This window comes from Arvicola amphibius, chromosome 5 (genome assembly GCF_903992535.2).
Source record: "Arvicola amphibius chromosome 5, mArvAmp1.2, whole genome shotgun sequence".
Classification (NCBI taxonomy): Eukaryota; Metazoa; Chordata; class Mammalia; order Rodentia; family Cricetidae; genus Arvicola; species Arvicola amphibius.
The window spans coordinates 39,887,109-39,903,064 of NC_052051.1; the positions used below are offsets into that span (position 1 = coordinate 39,887,109).

At 42.2% G+C, this 15,956-nt stretch overlaps 1 protein-coding gene across 2 annotated transcripts; it reads right to left on the bottom strand.

Moving 5' to 3' along the window:
- Positions 1-1,473: 1,473 nt before the first annotated feature.
- On the bottom strand, positions 1,474-12,732 carry Lamp5 (lysosomal associated membrane protein family member 5). Of its 2 annotated transcripts, XM_038332234.1 has the most exons (6): positions 12,669-12,732; positions 11,968-12,140; positions 11,464-11,595; positions 11,227-11,332; positions 9,920-10,108; positions 1,474-1,652 (listed from the first exon to the last, which is right to left on the bottom strand). In XM_038332234.1, the coding sequence occupies exons 1-6, from the start codon at positions 12,730-12,732 to the stop codon at positions 1,474-1,476; spliced, it is 843 nt and encodes a 280-aa protein (XP_038188162.1). The 2 variants fall into 2 exon arrangements, with proteins under 2 accessions (XP_038188162.1, XP_038188163.1); XM_038332235.1 differs by lacking the exon at positions 11,464-11,595.
- Positions 12,733-15,956: the final 3,224 nt, after the last annotated feature.

The window sequence follows — 15,956 nt, forward strand, 5'->3', positions numbered from 1 at the left end:
TCAAAAGCAAACTCACATGTACTGATTCTTTAGGTCCCCACACTTGGACCTGACATATTATGAATTCCAAACAACTGTGCATAGTGACATTAAACGGGTTCTTGTGCTGCAAAGTCACTGGGCACAGGTAGCAGTGAAACATTCCCAGAACAATCACTAGACATGCAAATGCCAGCCAGAAGCATGAATCACTTTCAGGGGTCTTGCTGCAGGGAGCATGAGGTTGTATTTTGTGTGCATTGAAAACCGTGTAAGTCCAAACCAGCCTACAAACCTTCGGCCTACAACTTGTCCTGCCTACAAAAAGTGCTGTGATAAAGGCCAGCAATGTCCATTCCAGCTTTAGACCCATGCCAGAAGAGGGAGCCCACCCCTGACATTGCCTGGAGGACCAGGAACAAGAGCCTGGGTAGCCTAGACACCGAGGATAGAACCAGACATGACAGGCCAAAAAAAAGTTAATGAAAGAATATTCTGCTATACTTATAGGTAGGAGACTAGCATAATCATTATTAGAGAGGCTTCGTCCAGCAGCTGATAGGAACAGGTACAGAGAACCAGAGCCAAACGTTAGGTGGGGCTTGTGGAATCCTGCAGAACAGGAGGAGGAAGGAGCCAGAGGGATCAAGGACACCACAAGAAAAACCACAGAAACGACTAACCTGGGCTCATAGGGGCTCACAGAGTTTGAACCAACAATCAGGGAGCCTGTATGGGTCTGACCTAAGTCCTCTGTATATATGTTATAGTTGTGTAGCTTGGTTTTCTTGTGGAACCCCTAACAGTGGGAGTTGGGAGCTGGCTCTGACATTTCTGCCTGCTTTTGCGACCCCTTTCCTCCCACTGGGTTGCTTAGTCTAGCTTTAATATGAGCAGGGGTGCCTGGTCTTATTGCAACTGGATACGCCATGTTCTTTGATATTCCTGGAGGCCTGCCCTTTTATGAAGCAAAGCTGAAGCAGTAGAGGAGTGGATAAGAGGAGAGGAGGGAGGGAAAACTGCAGTAACGATATAATATATTCAGCATATTAAATAAAAAAGATAGCTTAAAAGATAGAAAAGAAAACCATGTAAGTAAGAAAGCTGAGGCCAAAGAAGCAAAGAGAAGTCTCCCAAAGGAATTTTTTCCAGTTTCTAAATGTAAGAGCCACATCTTCCTTTCTGAGTGCTGTAGACTTACAAAGTCAGAGAGTCAAAGCTAAGCCATCATGAGCATGGATGCTGTCTATTACCCTACCCACCCACCCTTATTCCCCAATATGGAAACAACAGCCACCATTCAATTCACAAATCCCAAGACCTGCCTGCAATCCCTGGGTTTAAGCATGGACACAGGCCAGGCAAGACTCAGGTGCCCGGGCCTGTTAGAGTGTAGCTATGTTGGTGTGTCCTGTATACAGGTGAAAAGTGCCATTGTCGTTCTAATTGATCCAGTTTGGAGGCGGGACCTAGAGGCTGTCTGCCTAATGGTCCTTAGCCCATGTGCTTATACTGGGATCGGTCTCTGGGGATCTGCACTTGGTTGGCAGTCATTTTATGGTGGATGTGGTAAATCACAAGGGTTATCACAATGACAAGGCCCAAGATGAGACCCAGAATCAGGGGCAAGGTCTCTTCCAGCTGCTCTCGCTCATCCACTGGACATTTGTGCTCTGAAATGAGAAAGAAGAAAAGCAATGAGCTGGAGTGAAAATAGTCCAAATCCTAGTTCCTCCTTGCAGAGGATAGAAGCAGAGATGAAACAGTCTCTCAGGAAAGTCTTTTATTTTTTTCCTTCAGTTAGTCTTAAAATTTCTACATAATATAAGCTAAGTATGTATCAATTTAGCATGACAATATTCAGTTATTGGATTCCTGGCAGCCATCAAAACATCCAGGTAATTTATTTAATTTAAAAATTTACTTGAAATTTTTTTAAAAAATTTCTAATGCTTGGAGATTAGATATAGTGACTATGATTTTAATTTCCACGTTTAACTTCTAATTAAAAATCTAGCACACCCAGGGTTACTTAGAAACACAAAATGCTTGAGAAGACTGCAAATAACAAGCACTGGCAATGACTAGAACATTTGGAGCTCAGCACTTGCTGCAAACAAACTGGTAAGCTGGCAAAGCCTTAAACTACCTGGTTAAACTGAGAAACTGCTAACATGTTAGACAGTCTGGTGATTTGTAGCAAAGACAAATGACCCCAGCACTCCCTTCCCTATACCGGCCCCGAAAAGTGAAAACATATGGGCATGACGAGACGGAAATGAAGGCTTAGAAGTCAGCGTTACCTTCCCTCGACCAACACAGAAAATGAAACGAGGTGAACACGCTGAGACGGAACTGAAAGTATCTGTAGAAACTACGGAGAATGGTTAAATCTGGTTATAACCAAAATGTGCATCGAGATGGAATAAACCGCAAGTCATAAAGTAGAATACTAGTCAACAATAAAGAGGAATAAAAGATGGCTGAAAATTACAAAATGAGTGAATTCCAGAATTCTTATTTTGAATAAAATTGGACACACAAAAAAGTACAGATTGTATTATCCTTGTTTCTATGAAGTTCTTGAACAGGGAAAATGAAGTCCGTGGTCCTAGAAACCAGAAAAATGTTCACACACAGGAAGAGGAAGGCAAGAGAACTTCCAGTTCTCACGAGAATTAGTTTGTATCTTTAATCAGTGTCTGGGTTTCAAGTATATGTAAAAATAAATGTGTTGAATTATGTACTTTCAACTGTTCTTCGCTTTAAACATGACACTTGAAACTGCACACACATTTTAAAAGTTGAATATTTAATATATTCATATTGGACTATAATTGTAAATGAAGTACATCTGATAAATATTTACACATGAACAAACCATGTAGCTGGCATTTAGACTGAGAGAGATGTCAGGAATATTTCACAGCTAGTCATGTTTCACTGTCTTTAAAATCCAAACTAGGGCAATTGCCTTGTGTAGGCAATGCTACCTAGAGCAAAGGGAAGGAAGCAGGGGAGGGGAGGGGTGCAGGGAGAGAGGGAGGGAAAGGAAAGGAGGGGAATGGGAAGTTTTGACCCTCTGGTGGTCACACCTTGTAGATAACTAGGGATCCTTTCGCCATATTTATGAGTCACATGCGGAGAAACTCTGCTTTTAATAACTCTTTCAAAGAACTGCGGTTTCAAGTCAAGATGTGCCAGCAAGAATTTACTGAGTCTCTTCTCTGTGCTAGGCTCTTCTGGAATTTTTTTCACTGTGCACAGGATAAGCAAGAAGAGCAGAGAAGGCTCCTGAGCCCCAGAAATCATTTCTCTCTAACAAGAATAAATGGGAACTTACAGTCCAGTATACAGCTTTTAAAAACTAGCCTTGCCGGGCAGTGGTGGCACACACCTTTAATCCCAGCACTCGGGAGGCAGAGGCAGACGGATCTCTGTGAGTTTGAGGCCAGCCTGGTCTACAAGAGCTAGTTCCAGGACAGGCTACAAAGCCACAGAGAAACCCTGTCTCACAAAAAAAAAAAAAAAAAAAACAAAACAACAAAAAAAAAACAACTAGCCCTGACTCCTAGGTTTTTTTTTTTGTTTTGTTTTGTTTTTTTTTTTTAGACAGTCTCATTTGATACCTTGATGCCTCAGGCTGTCCTTGAACTCAATAATCCTCTTGTCTCAGCCTCCTGGGATTAAAAGTGTGCATTGGCATGCCTAGATGATGACCCTTAAATAACCATTCTGTTTTAAACAGGTTATAAAAGGTTTTCTCTCATTAGTGACACAACTCCTCAAGGAAAATAACATTATTGTACTTCCTATACATGAAGCAATGGAGGCACCAAGGGACAAGTACAGTGGCCAGGGATAAAGAAAGCCCCATTGGAAGAAATAGACTGACTCACGGTGTAACTGCAGCATATCTAGAGGAGAGGGAGAGGAGAGAGACTGGAATGCTACTTGGTCTTAGCATAGAGTAGGGAACCCTGATGGCTCCTTGGCCTTGAGAGGGAGGGAGGGGAGGTATGGGTGGAGGGGAGGGGAGGGAAAGGGGAGAAGGAGGGGAGGGAAGGGGAAGGAGGAGGGGAGGGGATGGGGAGGAGGAGGGGAGGAGATGGAAATTTTTAAATATAAAAAAATAAACCATGAAAAAAAAGATTCTTAAAAACTTGGGGGTTTTTGGTTCATACTTTAGGAAAAACCTAAACTAAAGCCACAAGAAAGGGGAATGTGAGACATCAAACTATAGAGAGACATCAAGGAAGGGCCAGCATGGTGGCTTAAATAAGCAATCCCAGCCCTTGGGAGGCAAAGGCAAAAGAATGTCTGCAAGTCTGGGGCCAGCCTGTGCTACATAGTGAGACCATGTCTTGAAATGGTAGATTATCTCAGCTATTTTGTTTCAGTAATGAAATGCTAACACATAACAATCTCTGCTGTTCTCATCACTCAAAACAATGGTGCTTATGACCCATTAAAGGCTGTCTGATAAAACTGTGGTAACCTATTCAGAACAGTGCTTAAGAACAAAAAAAATCATAGAAAGCTGTGAAGACAATCAAAATTCATCTGTTAAAGTTTTTTATTAATTTGAGATTCAGGAGCAAATGTGTTTCTTCACTGACGCATGCATATTGGCTGTGATGGATACATGCATGCTGGCTGTGATGGGCACGGGCATGCTGGCTGTGATGATAAAGGTGTGAAAATTATCAGTGTTATTCTACAAGACCTACACAGACTTCTATGAGCAGAAAAACAATAGTTTCCATTGTACCAAGTCACAACTACTGCAAATAGCACTGTTTTTATGACCCTCATTTATAACCAAAAGAAATGTGTATTCCTCTAGATACTGATCATAGGTTAATAAAAGAGATATAATTTTCCCATTGAATTTTACACACAGACAAGCAGATACTCACTATCCACAAACCCTGTAAGCTGCTGAGTTAAAAGTCTGTGCCATGATCTAATTATTAACTAGAATATTACAAAGCAAGATAGGCCCCAGCTCCCACACGAAGGAAGATAACATCCTTGGCTTAGCCCAAATCACATCTGACTCCACATGTACCCTGCATCTCTGTCCACCTCACAGGATTTGGAATCCCTTATACTCAGACTGAACTTGCTTTTAGAGCATACAAAATGCAGGCCTGGGTGTGTGGCACAGGGCAGGGGAAGGTGAACAGCAGCTCAGTAACTTGGGAAACAGATCAGACAACACAGGGCCCATCAGATGCCAGCTGCAACAGTCTACTAGACTTCCCCCAACAAAACAATGGCCTCTTGTTGCATTGCATTTTAAATCTATATCCACTCCCTGAGAACATGGTATTCTTCACCGTTCCCCAGTTGAGCAGTAGTAGGATAGGTAAAAATGCCAAACTGTCTGCCTGGGGTTCTCCTAACTTCCAGACTGTTCCTGAACAGGTAGCAGGGTTGACTTTGGGTAGCTGAGTATCCCTTTGTTGTCTGACGGTGTTGTTAGAGACAAGGCTTGATCCTTTTGCACATTGTGTGTGGGCTTCCTTTGCACTCCAGTTTTGTTCACTAAGGAACTACTAGCTTGAATCATAGGCTCATCAAGGTGTATGTGTTATAGATGAAGAATAGTGAAAGGTATAATTGATCATTAGCTGAATCTGTGTGCTGGGAACACGGCATGTGCTGCACATTTCTGTCTCTCACTAGACTGTGTGCTCTCCCATGGCTGGGAAGGTGCATAAATTCCATCCCTAAGAAGAGCAAGCATGCACATGGTCCATCCATTCTCCCCTTGGCCTTCACCACGTCTAATGGGCTTTAACTACAAGGCAGGCCATAAACCCCAGAGAATAGATGTTCTTAACGTAGCTGTCAGTAATAGATGGCATTGGTGGGTAAATGACAGATTTCCCCCACCCCCTTAGGACTCTATGGCATGCCCCATCTTAGCTCCAGAGGACAATGCCTATAACATAGAACTCTATGACAGATTGTATGGCCCCATGCACGGGCTCCACACAGAAGCCTTCAACACAGTTCTCATTGGTGTACTCTGGAATCACCTGTCTTTGACTGCTTACTCTGGAGGTACTGACAAATCTATGAAAGCAAGGCCACATTGGGAAATAATACATCTAACACAAGTCTAAAACATCTGCAATCTGCAGACTGTCAGAGGGCTTGTGCGAAGGCATCTTGTCAAGGCTTTCTTTAAGGAGGGTGATACAGAGAAAAGAGAAAGGTGTCATTTCCAATACAGCCACAGCCCCCACAGGCAGCGCACCCTGATCTAGCAGTTAGGGAAATGATAAAAAGCTCAGAGAATCAGTGGCGCAGAGTTCCAGGACAGAGCATTTGTCTAACATGTCTCTGGGCTCAATTGTCAGCACACAAATTTGAAAATAAAGAAACAAGCAAAAACCAAAGTGTAAATGCTTGTGGATTCAGGGTTCTCTGGACCTCTGATACTCTGTGTACACAGAGACATTAGTGTCTTTTGTTTGACTGTTTACCCCTGAAAATTAAATAGGACCCAGATTACTTGTGGTCTGTTTTAAATATCTACAAATTTGAGTCTCTATTATAGGAGACCAGAGACAAATTTCATGTTCTACTATGTTTTCCTTACATTACATGTCCAATTTCCCTTTCATCCAAACCATTAAAATACTCAGGATTATTCCTTCCATCCCAGTGAAGAATCTCCTATCCCATTAGTCAGAAATACCCCACACCCTCAAGGGATTTACTATGAATTAACTGCAGAAGGACAAGTTAATTAACCCCAACTGAAAAACATGGGGTGCTTTAAACAGCAGGCAACAGTGCCATACAAAGTGTGTTTGGTATACAAATGAGCCAAAGGTACCCTCTCCATTGGCTGTTTACTTCTTTAGCTCAGAAGCCTGCTGGCACCAAACTCAAATTTTTACAAACCCAATTATTTTCTAAAACAACCCATGTAGGCAAATTTTTAGCCATTTAGAGCCCGCTTGCTTTGTATAGTCATTGAAACCTCACCCCACAGCTGCTACCCATTGATAAGGGAGGGCCATGTACGTATATAGCCCCAAGCCACAGCAGCCTCTACAGGATGTCACACAGAGGCACCCCAAACTCTTCTCACTCCTGCTTTTTGTTGTGTACTGCTATTTTTTTCATTAAGACACATAAGTTACTATTCCTTCAGTCCCACAGAAATGCTGTTTCAATGAATGCCTGATCAATCCCTTTTTAGAAGGCAAATATGCATTTAATCACATATTATTGGTTAATAGTTGAGTAATTTGAGTAGCAAAACTATAGTACATTGAAATGAGTGGACCATAATAAATTGTAATTAAATATATAAGCAGCAATAAAATATGTTACTAAACTACAATGTGCTCCAATATAATCAGAAAATATCCTGGGAACTGTTTAAACATTACAACTTCACTATCATTAAAGTAAGTTCAGAAACTAACTTCACATTCCAAACTTTTTAAATTACAAAAAAATTATCCATCAAAATTTGCTTTGTACATCATTTCTAATGTATTACCAATATTACTGATAACATTTTGTAGTCCATGTTACCAGTGCGTCTCACAGTGTGACATCTACCACCCGGAATGGATAAAAATTGATCCCACTGCTTTAAATAGCAGTAAAAGTTGGCTCTGGTTTAGGTACTTGTGAACTTCAATGCATCAAATTTTTCTGGTTTAATTAAAGCTTTTTTTTTTTTTTGCCTATATCCCCTCATATGGCCAGTCACTGCGGTGCACGGTCCTGTTCCTACACTGCTGTCACTAGACACACGACCATGTATGTTTTCTTCCTCCAGGAAGTCTCACCCTCCCCTTTTCTCCTCTGTCCTCTCCTCCCCTCCCCTCTCCTCTCTTCCCCACTTTCTACAGGATTCTATATATCAGCAACATCATCAGGAGCTGGGCATGTGGGAGCCTACCCCAGGGCCTATGGAAGCAGATTCTGCATACAAATATGTTCATTCCACTGTGCATTAAAATTAGACTCTGTTGGTAATTAAGATTGTTTCTGTAGCTAAGTCCAGTGCACTTAAAGGGACATGAGTGATGAAGATGTCAACCCTCATCTGATTACTCTCAGCCCCAGTGACTGTCCACTTACCCATTTTCCTGATCCTTCTTTACTTATCGCATATACTAGGGTAAACAGGAAGCTGTGAAGACCATCAACTAAAAACCTCCTGACACAAGAATGGACTTTTCACAACAAACCTCTGGCCACACACACACACACACACACACACACACACACACACACACCTGAAAGTGCATACATACAACAACCATCATGGTGGTTGTGTAGATATATGCCCAAATATCCTCTGGCAGATACAATTCAATTACACATACATAGACACATACAATATACAAACGTCCAGTGCTTGAACCTGAAAGGGCAATCCAAAAGGAATCTTTTCAATTCCCTTAAATGGAATACAACAATCTCTTCCAAGGTGGTCAGATGCAAAGAAGCATAGGCAGGGGGAGCCAGGAACAAAAGAATGTCGTCTGCACAAAGATGCATGATCCAGTAAGTGATTCTGATGCCTGCCTCCTCCCAGGAGCACTAAAGCCTGGGGCACTATACAGGCGAAAAAACATCCCAATTACTAGCCTGAAATGCCTGGGTAATACTGCAAATTGCCTATGCCTATTCTGTCTGTATTTAGGAAGTTATATGTCCTTAAAGTCTCTAATAATCTTTCCCATCTGCAACCTTGAAATGGATAATAATTGTTTTCAAACAAAATATGTAACTAATTCTATGTGATGAATTTTACTTATTTAGAGTGAATAGTTCTATTCTTTATTCAGTCATTTTTTTGTTCTTTGTATACAAATAAATTTAAATATACATCAGGTGTGACTTCTCATCCATAGATGACTATCAACAATCTAAAAATAACTCAGGATGGATGCAACTGGGATAGTGGTGAGAGACGAGTCAAATCAACAATTATAGCACAGAAGTGCCAAGAAACAAAGAGCTAATAACAGCTGACCAGCAGATAGCAAAAGCCACTAAAAGTTACCGCTTGAACTCAAATGTGTTTGTGGTGACAACCCTACAAGGCCTAGTATTCTCATAAAGAGTTCATGAGTCATCAACAACCATAATATGTCATATTACATGTACTATTTCATCTTAAGAAAGACAGTGCTACATTTTATAAATATTCCTATAATAAGTAAATGTTGGGATTCTGACCTCCCAATCTTCATTTCCACTTCTAAAATGCACACATCTGCAAGTCTATGTCAACTGAATATCAGCACATCTATTTAGTCAATTACCTGGACATCTAATTATCTAGTACTGTGTTAGATGTTAATAAAGCCAAAATGAATAATAGCCAATGCCAAAATGAATAACTGGTCTGGAACCTAGAATGCAACGCAATAGAAAAGCATTAAGATGAGGGCCTGAATTCTATCCAAGAGCACCACAGAAAGACAGAAGGCTAAAGAAAGAATTATTCAGCAGTGTCGGATATAGGTTGAGAGAAAGCCTCAATTGGGTGAATGAGAAACAACTTGGGAAATGGTAGTGGGTGACTCAGATGGAGATCTTCCAATATTATGAACATTTAAATAATTCATTGTATTCACTTGGTAACCCCCAACCCAGTGGAAATTACAAACAAAGTAATTAGAATCTGCCTATGGGTAATAAGAAGAGTATCAAATTGCCTTGAAATAATTCCTCCCTTAGGAGTGAAAGAATAAAGAAGTGAGAGAGTAGGCAGGGGTGTGTGTTGTAGAAAGCTGCCCCACTTACTTTATAACCTCTAAATCTTGTGGAAATTGCCTTTACAGCCTAGAAGGAATGCAAGCAAATACATCCTGGGAGCCCCGTAAGTCCCTCTTCTCACCCATCTTAAAAGCCAGCCCCCTCTCCCTTTCCTAGCACCAACCTAACCTACCTTCGCTGAAGACGAAATCGGAGATGATGTCAAAGGGTTGGATGTGTACTGCGGACAGAATCATAGTGACCGTTTTCTGAGGATCACTGGAGGCCAGAGAAATGGACTGCTGAGCCTGACATTCATAGGACATCCCAGCTGGGGTTACCAAGGCAGCGAGGTGATGAGAGTTGGCCGTGTGCTTTCCAGCTGCGGGAGAACCAAAGCATCAACTGGGCTGGATGTGCCCTTGCTGCTTCTAGGCCAGGGAGATCTCTGCTAAGCCCAGAACCTATGCTTTCTATTGGTGCTGCAGTCCCAGGCTGGAGCTCCAGCAAAGACACCAAGTGGGGAGGAAGGACCAAGTCCCCCATTCCTTCTGAGAATTTCCTCATTAGGTAGTAATTTGGGATTTCATTTTGAAGGAGTGTGCTGCCTGAAAATACAACCCTTTTGACTAAAGCCTCAATGGGCAATTCCAAAGACAGAAGAGTGCACACAGCTCTCCACAGCTCGCATCCCATTTTTTCCCTGGCTCTGGCTCACACTTGCTGTTCTTTCTCTTTCCTTCTCTTTCTCTTCTTATCCTACGGAAAATACTTGATCATTTTGGCAAAAGGAAAAAAAAATAATTGTTTTGCCACAATTATCAAAATATAAAAAGGAAGAGACATTGCCAGCATTATTTTGCATCCTCAGGAAAAAACAAAAACAAAAACAAAAAACCTCTTTCCAACATAGAGCCTGACAAGCAAGACAGTGAATTTTGCTTTTGTTTTAAAATACCTTTAAATGTATTTCTGGTCTTTAACAGTGCTTGCAGATAGGCACGTTGTTATTTAAGGTGTGGGTGCTCTTCTCCTTCAGATGATTTTGGAAGACCAGGGTAAGACTGGGTGAAGAAAACTAATGAATTAAGATATAGGATACAAAACCTGCCCTGACGTGGCTGTGGTTAAAGCCCCAGAGAGCTATGCCGTTGTGCACAGGAAGACCCTGCAGCCCACTCAACTCTGTCACCGTGTCTTCTTGCATTTTTAAAAATACATTAGAGCAAAACAGTCTGTGATGTAGAAATGAAATCGCAAAACTCATGGGTGGTCCTTCCATGACAATGCCACCTTTCAGCTGTGTCCGAAGGCTTTATGGCCCAGGCTTTCCTGAGGACACCTAGACACTCCCACCTCTTTGACCCCGGAGAGCAAGCAGGCCCCAGTTAGGTTTGATCTCAGAGCACAAATCCCAGAGCTGTTCCCAAGACCCAGAGACCATTCTGGCTTGCTCTTGCTCCCGAGCGCAAGCTCTTCCATCCACATTGGACTACTTACCGCTCACTGGGTCTTTAAAGTGAGTTTTCTCTAAGGTGTCATAGACAAACTGCACCTTGCTCAGCCTCCAAGTCGCCTCTGATCCTTTGGAAGTGTTGTGACTTTCCTGCCAAGATAGGAAGGTTCCTGTGGACAGCTCCAACTGCTTTATAATGGACAACCTCAGAGGCCACTACCGCGCTCACCCACGCGGACTTCACCATCCCTCTGAGTTCCCCCTCCCACGCACCGTATTACCTTTACAAATAGCATTTTGAGTGTGTAGGCGCGATCTACCCAGAACACCTGCAGCTCCGATTCGTTGTGGCCACAGCGGCCATTCACCTCAGCTCCCCGGGTCAAGGCGATCTCAGCCTGCTCTGTGATCAGCTGGGAACACACACGCCCCGCGCCCCCTCAGCGCGTGGGGCCCTGGCGCAGATCGGGAAGGGTTGCGCTTCCAAACTCTAGCTTGCAGGTTTGGGCGCTCCTGTGCACGCGCGCTCCGGGGGTCCAGGAACATGCAGGTAGATTCTTACGTGCACACCCCTCCAGGAGGGGAGCAGAAAGGGGGGTTACTTTTAAAGCAGGCAGAGCGAGCAGAAGGCGTTGCAAGCTGGAACCCCCATGCAGCATTCGGGAACAGCCTGCAGGGGTTTGGGGGAAGAGGCGGGCAACTGAGGTCTTGGCAGGGCCCGAAGGGAGGGTGCCCTTCGGCCCTGCAGCCCTAGGGACAAGCCGGGGAGGAAAAAGGTTCCTTACATCCACGTAATTGTTGGCCCACACATCATAAGGTACAATAAATTTGGCTGCAAACTCTGCCATGAGACACGTTGTCCCATTTTCCCGCACCACAAATATGTCTTTCCCAGGGCTCGTGGAAAGGCCCGAAAGATTTTCCACTTCTTGTTCTGCCACGGTTTGGGTCATTGCATCTGCGGAGCAAGCAAAGCAATCTCATCGATTTCAGGCTCAGGTAGCCCCGCGGCTTTAGGACACTGGAGACTGTTCTCTGCAGGCTTTGGAGTGGCAAAGTTCCCAGCTCGAAGCTGTGTGCTCCCGCAAGCCATTTCTCCAACTCAGCGCTACCAAATCCAGATTCACTGCCTCTGATTTATAATGAAAACAGAATCTAAGACAAAATTAAATCCTTACTTACAGTACGACTGGGCTTTAAAAAACACACTTGGGGGATAAAAGCTAAACCTTTCTTGCCAGTGCCGTGCCCTCCCCCTTCCTATCATGAGTATGGACTGTCTAGCGCGCTCTGTCTGGGTGATGCCACACAGGTGTGTGGCTCGCGGGGAGTTCTCTGAAACCGATGGGGGCCATCCCCACCGTCAGCCCCCAAATAATCACAACACATAAGGACCAATTTTAAATCTAAAGCGACTGGCTTTACTCAGTGGATTGGATTCTCCGCAGAGTACATCCCGCACTCCTGGTCCCCAGACGCTACTCACGGAAGAACATCAGGAGAATCCGAAGTCTGTCTCCGCTGAGAAGGGCTTTTCCTAGGAGATCCATGCTCGCAGTTGCCGCCAACCAGGCAGACGTGTTGCTGCTGCAAAGGCCGCCCCAGGAGGAAATCCCTCAAAGTGGCCGGTAGAGTGAGCTAAGGGAGGGGGGAAGGGGTACGGACTGGGAGGAGGGAGCGCTAGAGGTCCAGTCGCGTGCTGCACCGGGCTCTGTGGCTCTCGCGCGGAACACTGCAGAGGAAGCGCCCAAGATGCAGGAGCTGTCCACGCCTAGAGTGCTGAAAATGACGAGGTTGTGTTCCAGGACTTGTAATTTGGCTGTCTAGAGGGCCAATGGGATTGGGATGGTGTGTGGGAGGAAATGTCTCCCTAGGTCTGTTTTCTATTCTGCAGTGGTATCCGCAAAGATGAGTCTGTCCTAGGAAACTTAATGCCACCCTCGGACTTACTAAGCCCTCCCACCAGGTACAGTCAGTACTTAGTGTAGATATAACACCACTGGAACCCTGGATCCTGGAGAGACGTCTGCTCCTGAAAGAAAGCGACAGAGCTCAGACTGTTCCTGCTTTGGAGAAAGGGGGTAGGCAGGAACAGAGAAGGAAAATGCTATGGCAACAGTTTCTGGCTTTCAGAAACATCTTCTCTATCTGCTCAGGAGCTTCTAAGTTTAAAACGACACCTCCTCCAAAAGCAGAACCAAATAATGCAGCAGATCCTTGTGGACCGAGTGGGCCATGAGTCCTGCCCTTTGAGTGCATGTGGCCTGAGCTAGCCTCACTCATTAAGTTGTGATCACTCTGTTAAGAGCGTTGCACATGAACCTAAAGCTTGTGAGCATACAGGGTTATCTGGGGTCTGGTAGGACAGAAATTTTAGAACTGTTCTGTAGGTGAAGACCCAGCGTTATGTAACAGAAACATGCGGGTATTACTCTAAACCTTCTATGGGAGCTGAAAGGCAAACACCGCTGGATAATTCCTTTATTTGCATTTGGTAGTTCGCTGAATTTTTTTAATTATTGCTCTATAAATCAGAATGCACCTCTTTTGGGAGTAGACATGGTGCCCTCATTAATTGTAATGATGTCCAAATATTTCTTTTATTAGAGGATACTGTGTGCAGTCAATAAATAATAATTGCCTTAAACACATGTCATAGCCAATGTCATGCTAAAGGGCAAACCACAAAGCGTTTTTTACCTATGTTGTCAGTTTGAATCTCACTACAATTTTAGAAGCTGGGCAAGGGAAAATATAGGTTATTGTTATACCTTCCCCAATGTAAGACATTGAGAAATTAAATGACCTTCGGAAACGTCATATGGTTAGTTAGAATTAAAATAGAAAAATCACATGTTTTAACTTTATAGGGATCGTATTCACTTCTCTTTATATAAAATTTTGACTCCAAAACACAGCACATTATGACTGCCATTACAAAGCTTTATTAAATGACAGTCTGAAACCAAAAAATATTAATAATCTAGATTCTTGATATGTATAAAGTGCTGATTTAAGTATAGACATTCTAGCACAGTGTTTGCTTCAAACTGCCAATATACTTAATTGCATTTTTTTAAAAAACATATTAAGATATAGATCACTAGCAACTCAAATTATAAAGCAACACTTGAATTAATACAGAAGCTCAATATCTTTTGGTATATATCTGCATCTTAGTATTTCATCAAAAAATTCACAACTCTTATATAAAAAATTACATACACAGAAATGGAGGCAAATGTGGCTAATATGATTTCAACTCTCATAAACATAAAACATAGACCTTGTTAGCAATACTTATGTAACATTTATTTTCCTGTGGTTCTGTAAAATTTATAAAGCAGGGAAGCATTCATTCTCTCTCTCTCTCTCTCTCTCTCTCTCTCTCTCTCTCTCTGTGTGTGTGTGTGTGTGTGTCTGTCTGTCTGTCTGTCTATGATGATCTCTCTCCCTCTCGCCCTCCCTCCTCCTCCTTCTTTAATAAGGAAAGAAAAGATAGGTTTACCATTAGGATGTGTTACTTACATTTGTGACCTTCTACAGGATTGAGTTTTTCTTATTTAAAAAATTGTAACATTTAAGGCAGTGGTTCTCAACCTTCCCAATGCTGTGACACTTTAAGACAGTTCCTCGTGTTGTGGTGACCCCCAAGCATAAAATTATTTTGTTACTATTTTACAATTGTAATTTTGCTACTGTTCCGAACCATAATGCAAATATCCATGTTTTTTGATGGTCTCAGGTGACCCCTTTGAAGGGTCGCGACCCACAGGTTGAGAACCACTGATTTAAGGGATGCCTAGTTAGGTTGTTTGAGCAACCAAATTTAAAAATTATTCAAAATAAAATACAGACTGAAACCATCCATATACATTAACTGAGTACCAACCATTTGCATTGTGTCTAGTGAGATAAAAAATAGCAATATAAAAGCAAGAGAGTTGCCTGTAAAAGATTATAGTGATTTCTTTTATGGTGCATTATTCCAGATATCATGACCTTAAGAGTTGTTAAATAATAAGTAAATTCATTCATGATGGTTTGCTTTCATAATAAGATGGTAGATGGGGAAAATTCTTGCCAATGGTCTTAACCATTCTGCATGATTTGTATAATGTGGTTTTTTGATAATTATTTCTTTACATTCTTTTCATTCCTGATAGAAAATGATTCTTCGTTGACACCAAAGAGTATTTAAACAAGTTGAATGGGAAAAAAATGGAAGGAACAATTTTAATTATTTCCTCCTGGGAGTATCACTTTCAAAGAACAATAATGCAATATGTGTGTGCATGTGTGTGTGTGTGTGTGTGTTTGATCTTAGACATGGCTTACACATATGAATATCTATTAAATCAGTTAGCTTATCATGGATGACTCTTATTTGCAATAAAAACTGGATTATTAAATCTTTAACATGCATCTATATTTATTTAATTTAACAACTGTCTAATTGTCTTGAAGAAGATATATTTGTGTCTTTACCATAACCAGAAAAGTGAAAAAAGAAAATTTAGCAGTAAATCATACTTGGAGATATTGACAAATGGGGCTGGAAAGACAGCTTAGTGGTTAAGAACACTGGCCATTTTCTCACTTCCGTGACATATACATGGTACATAGTCATTCATGCAGATGAAACATCTATACCCATAAATAAAGATATTAACAAAGATCTCCAGAATAAATCTGATTCATTGCTCACACCAGGAGTGTGAAAAGGTAGGAGAAATGGTGTTAATGTGTGCATTTGTATAGATAATGGATGTGT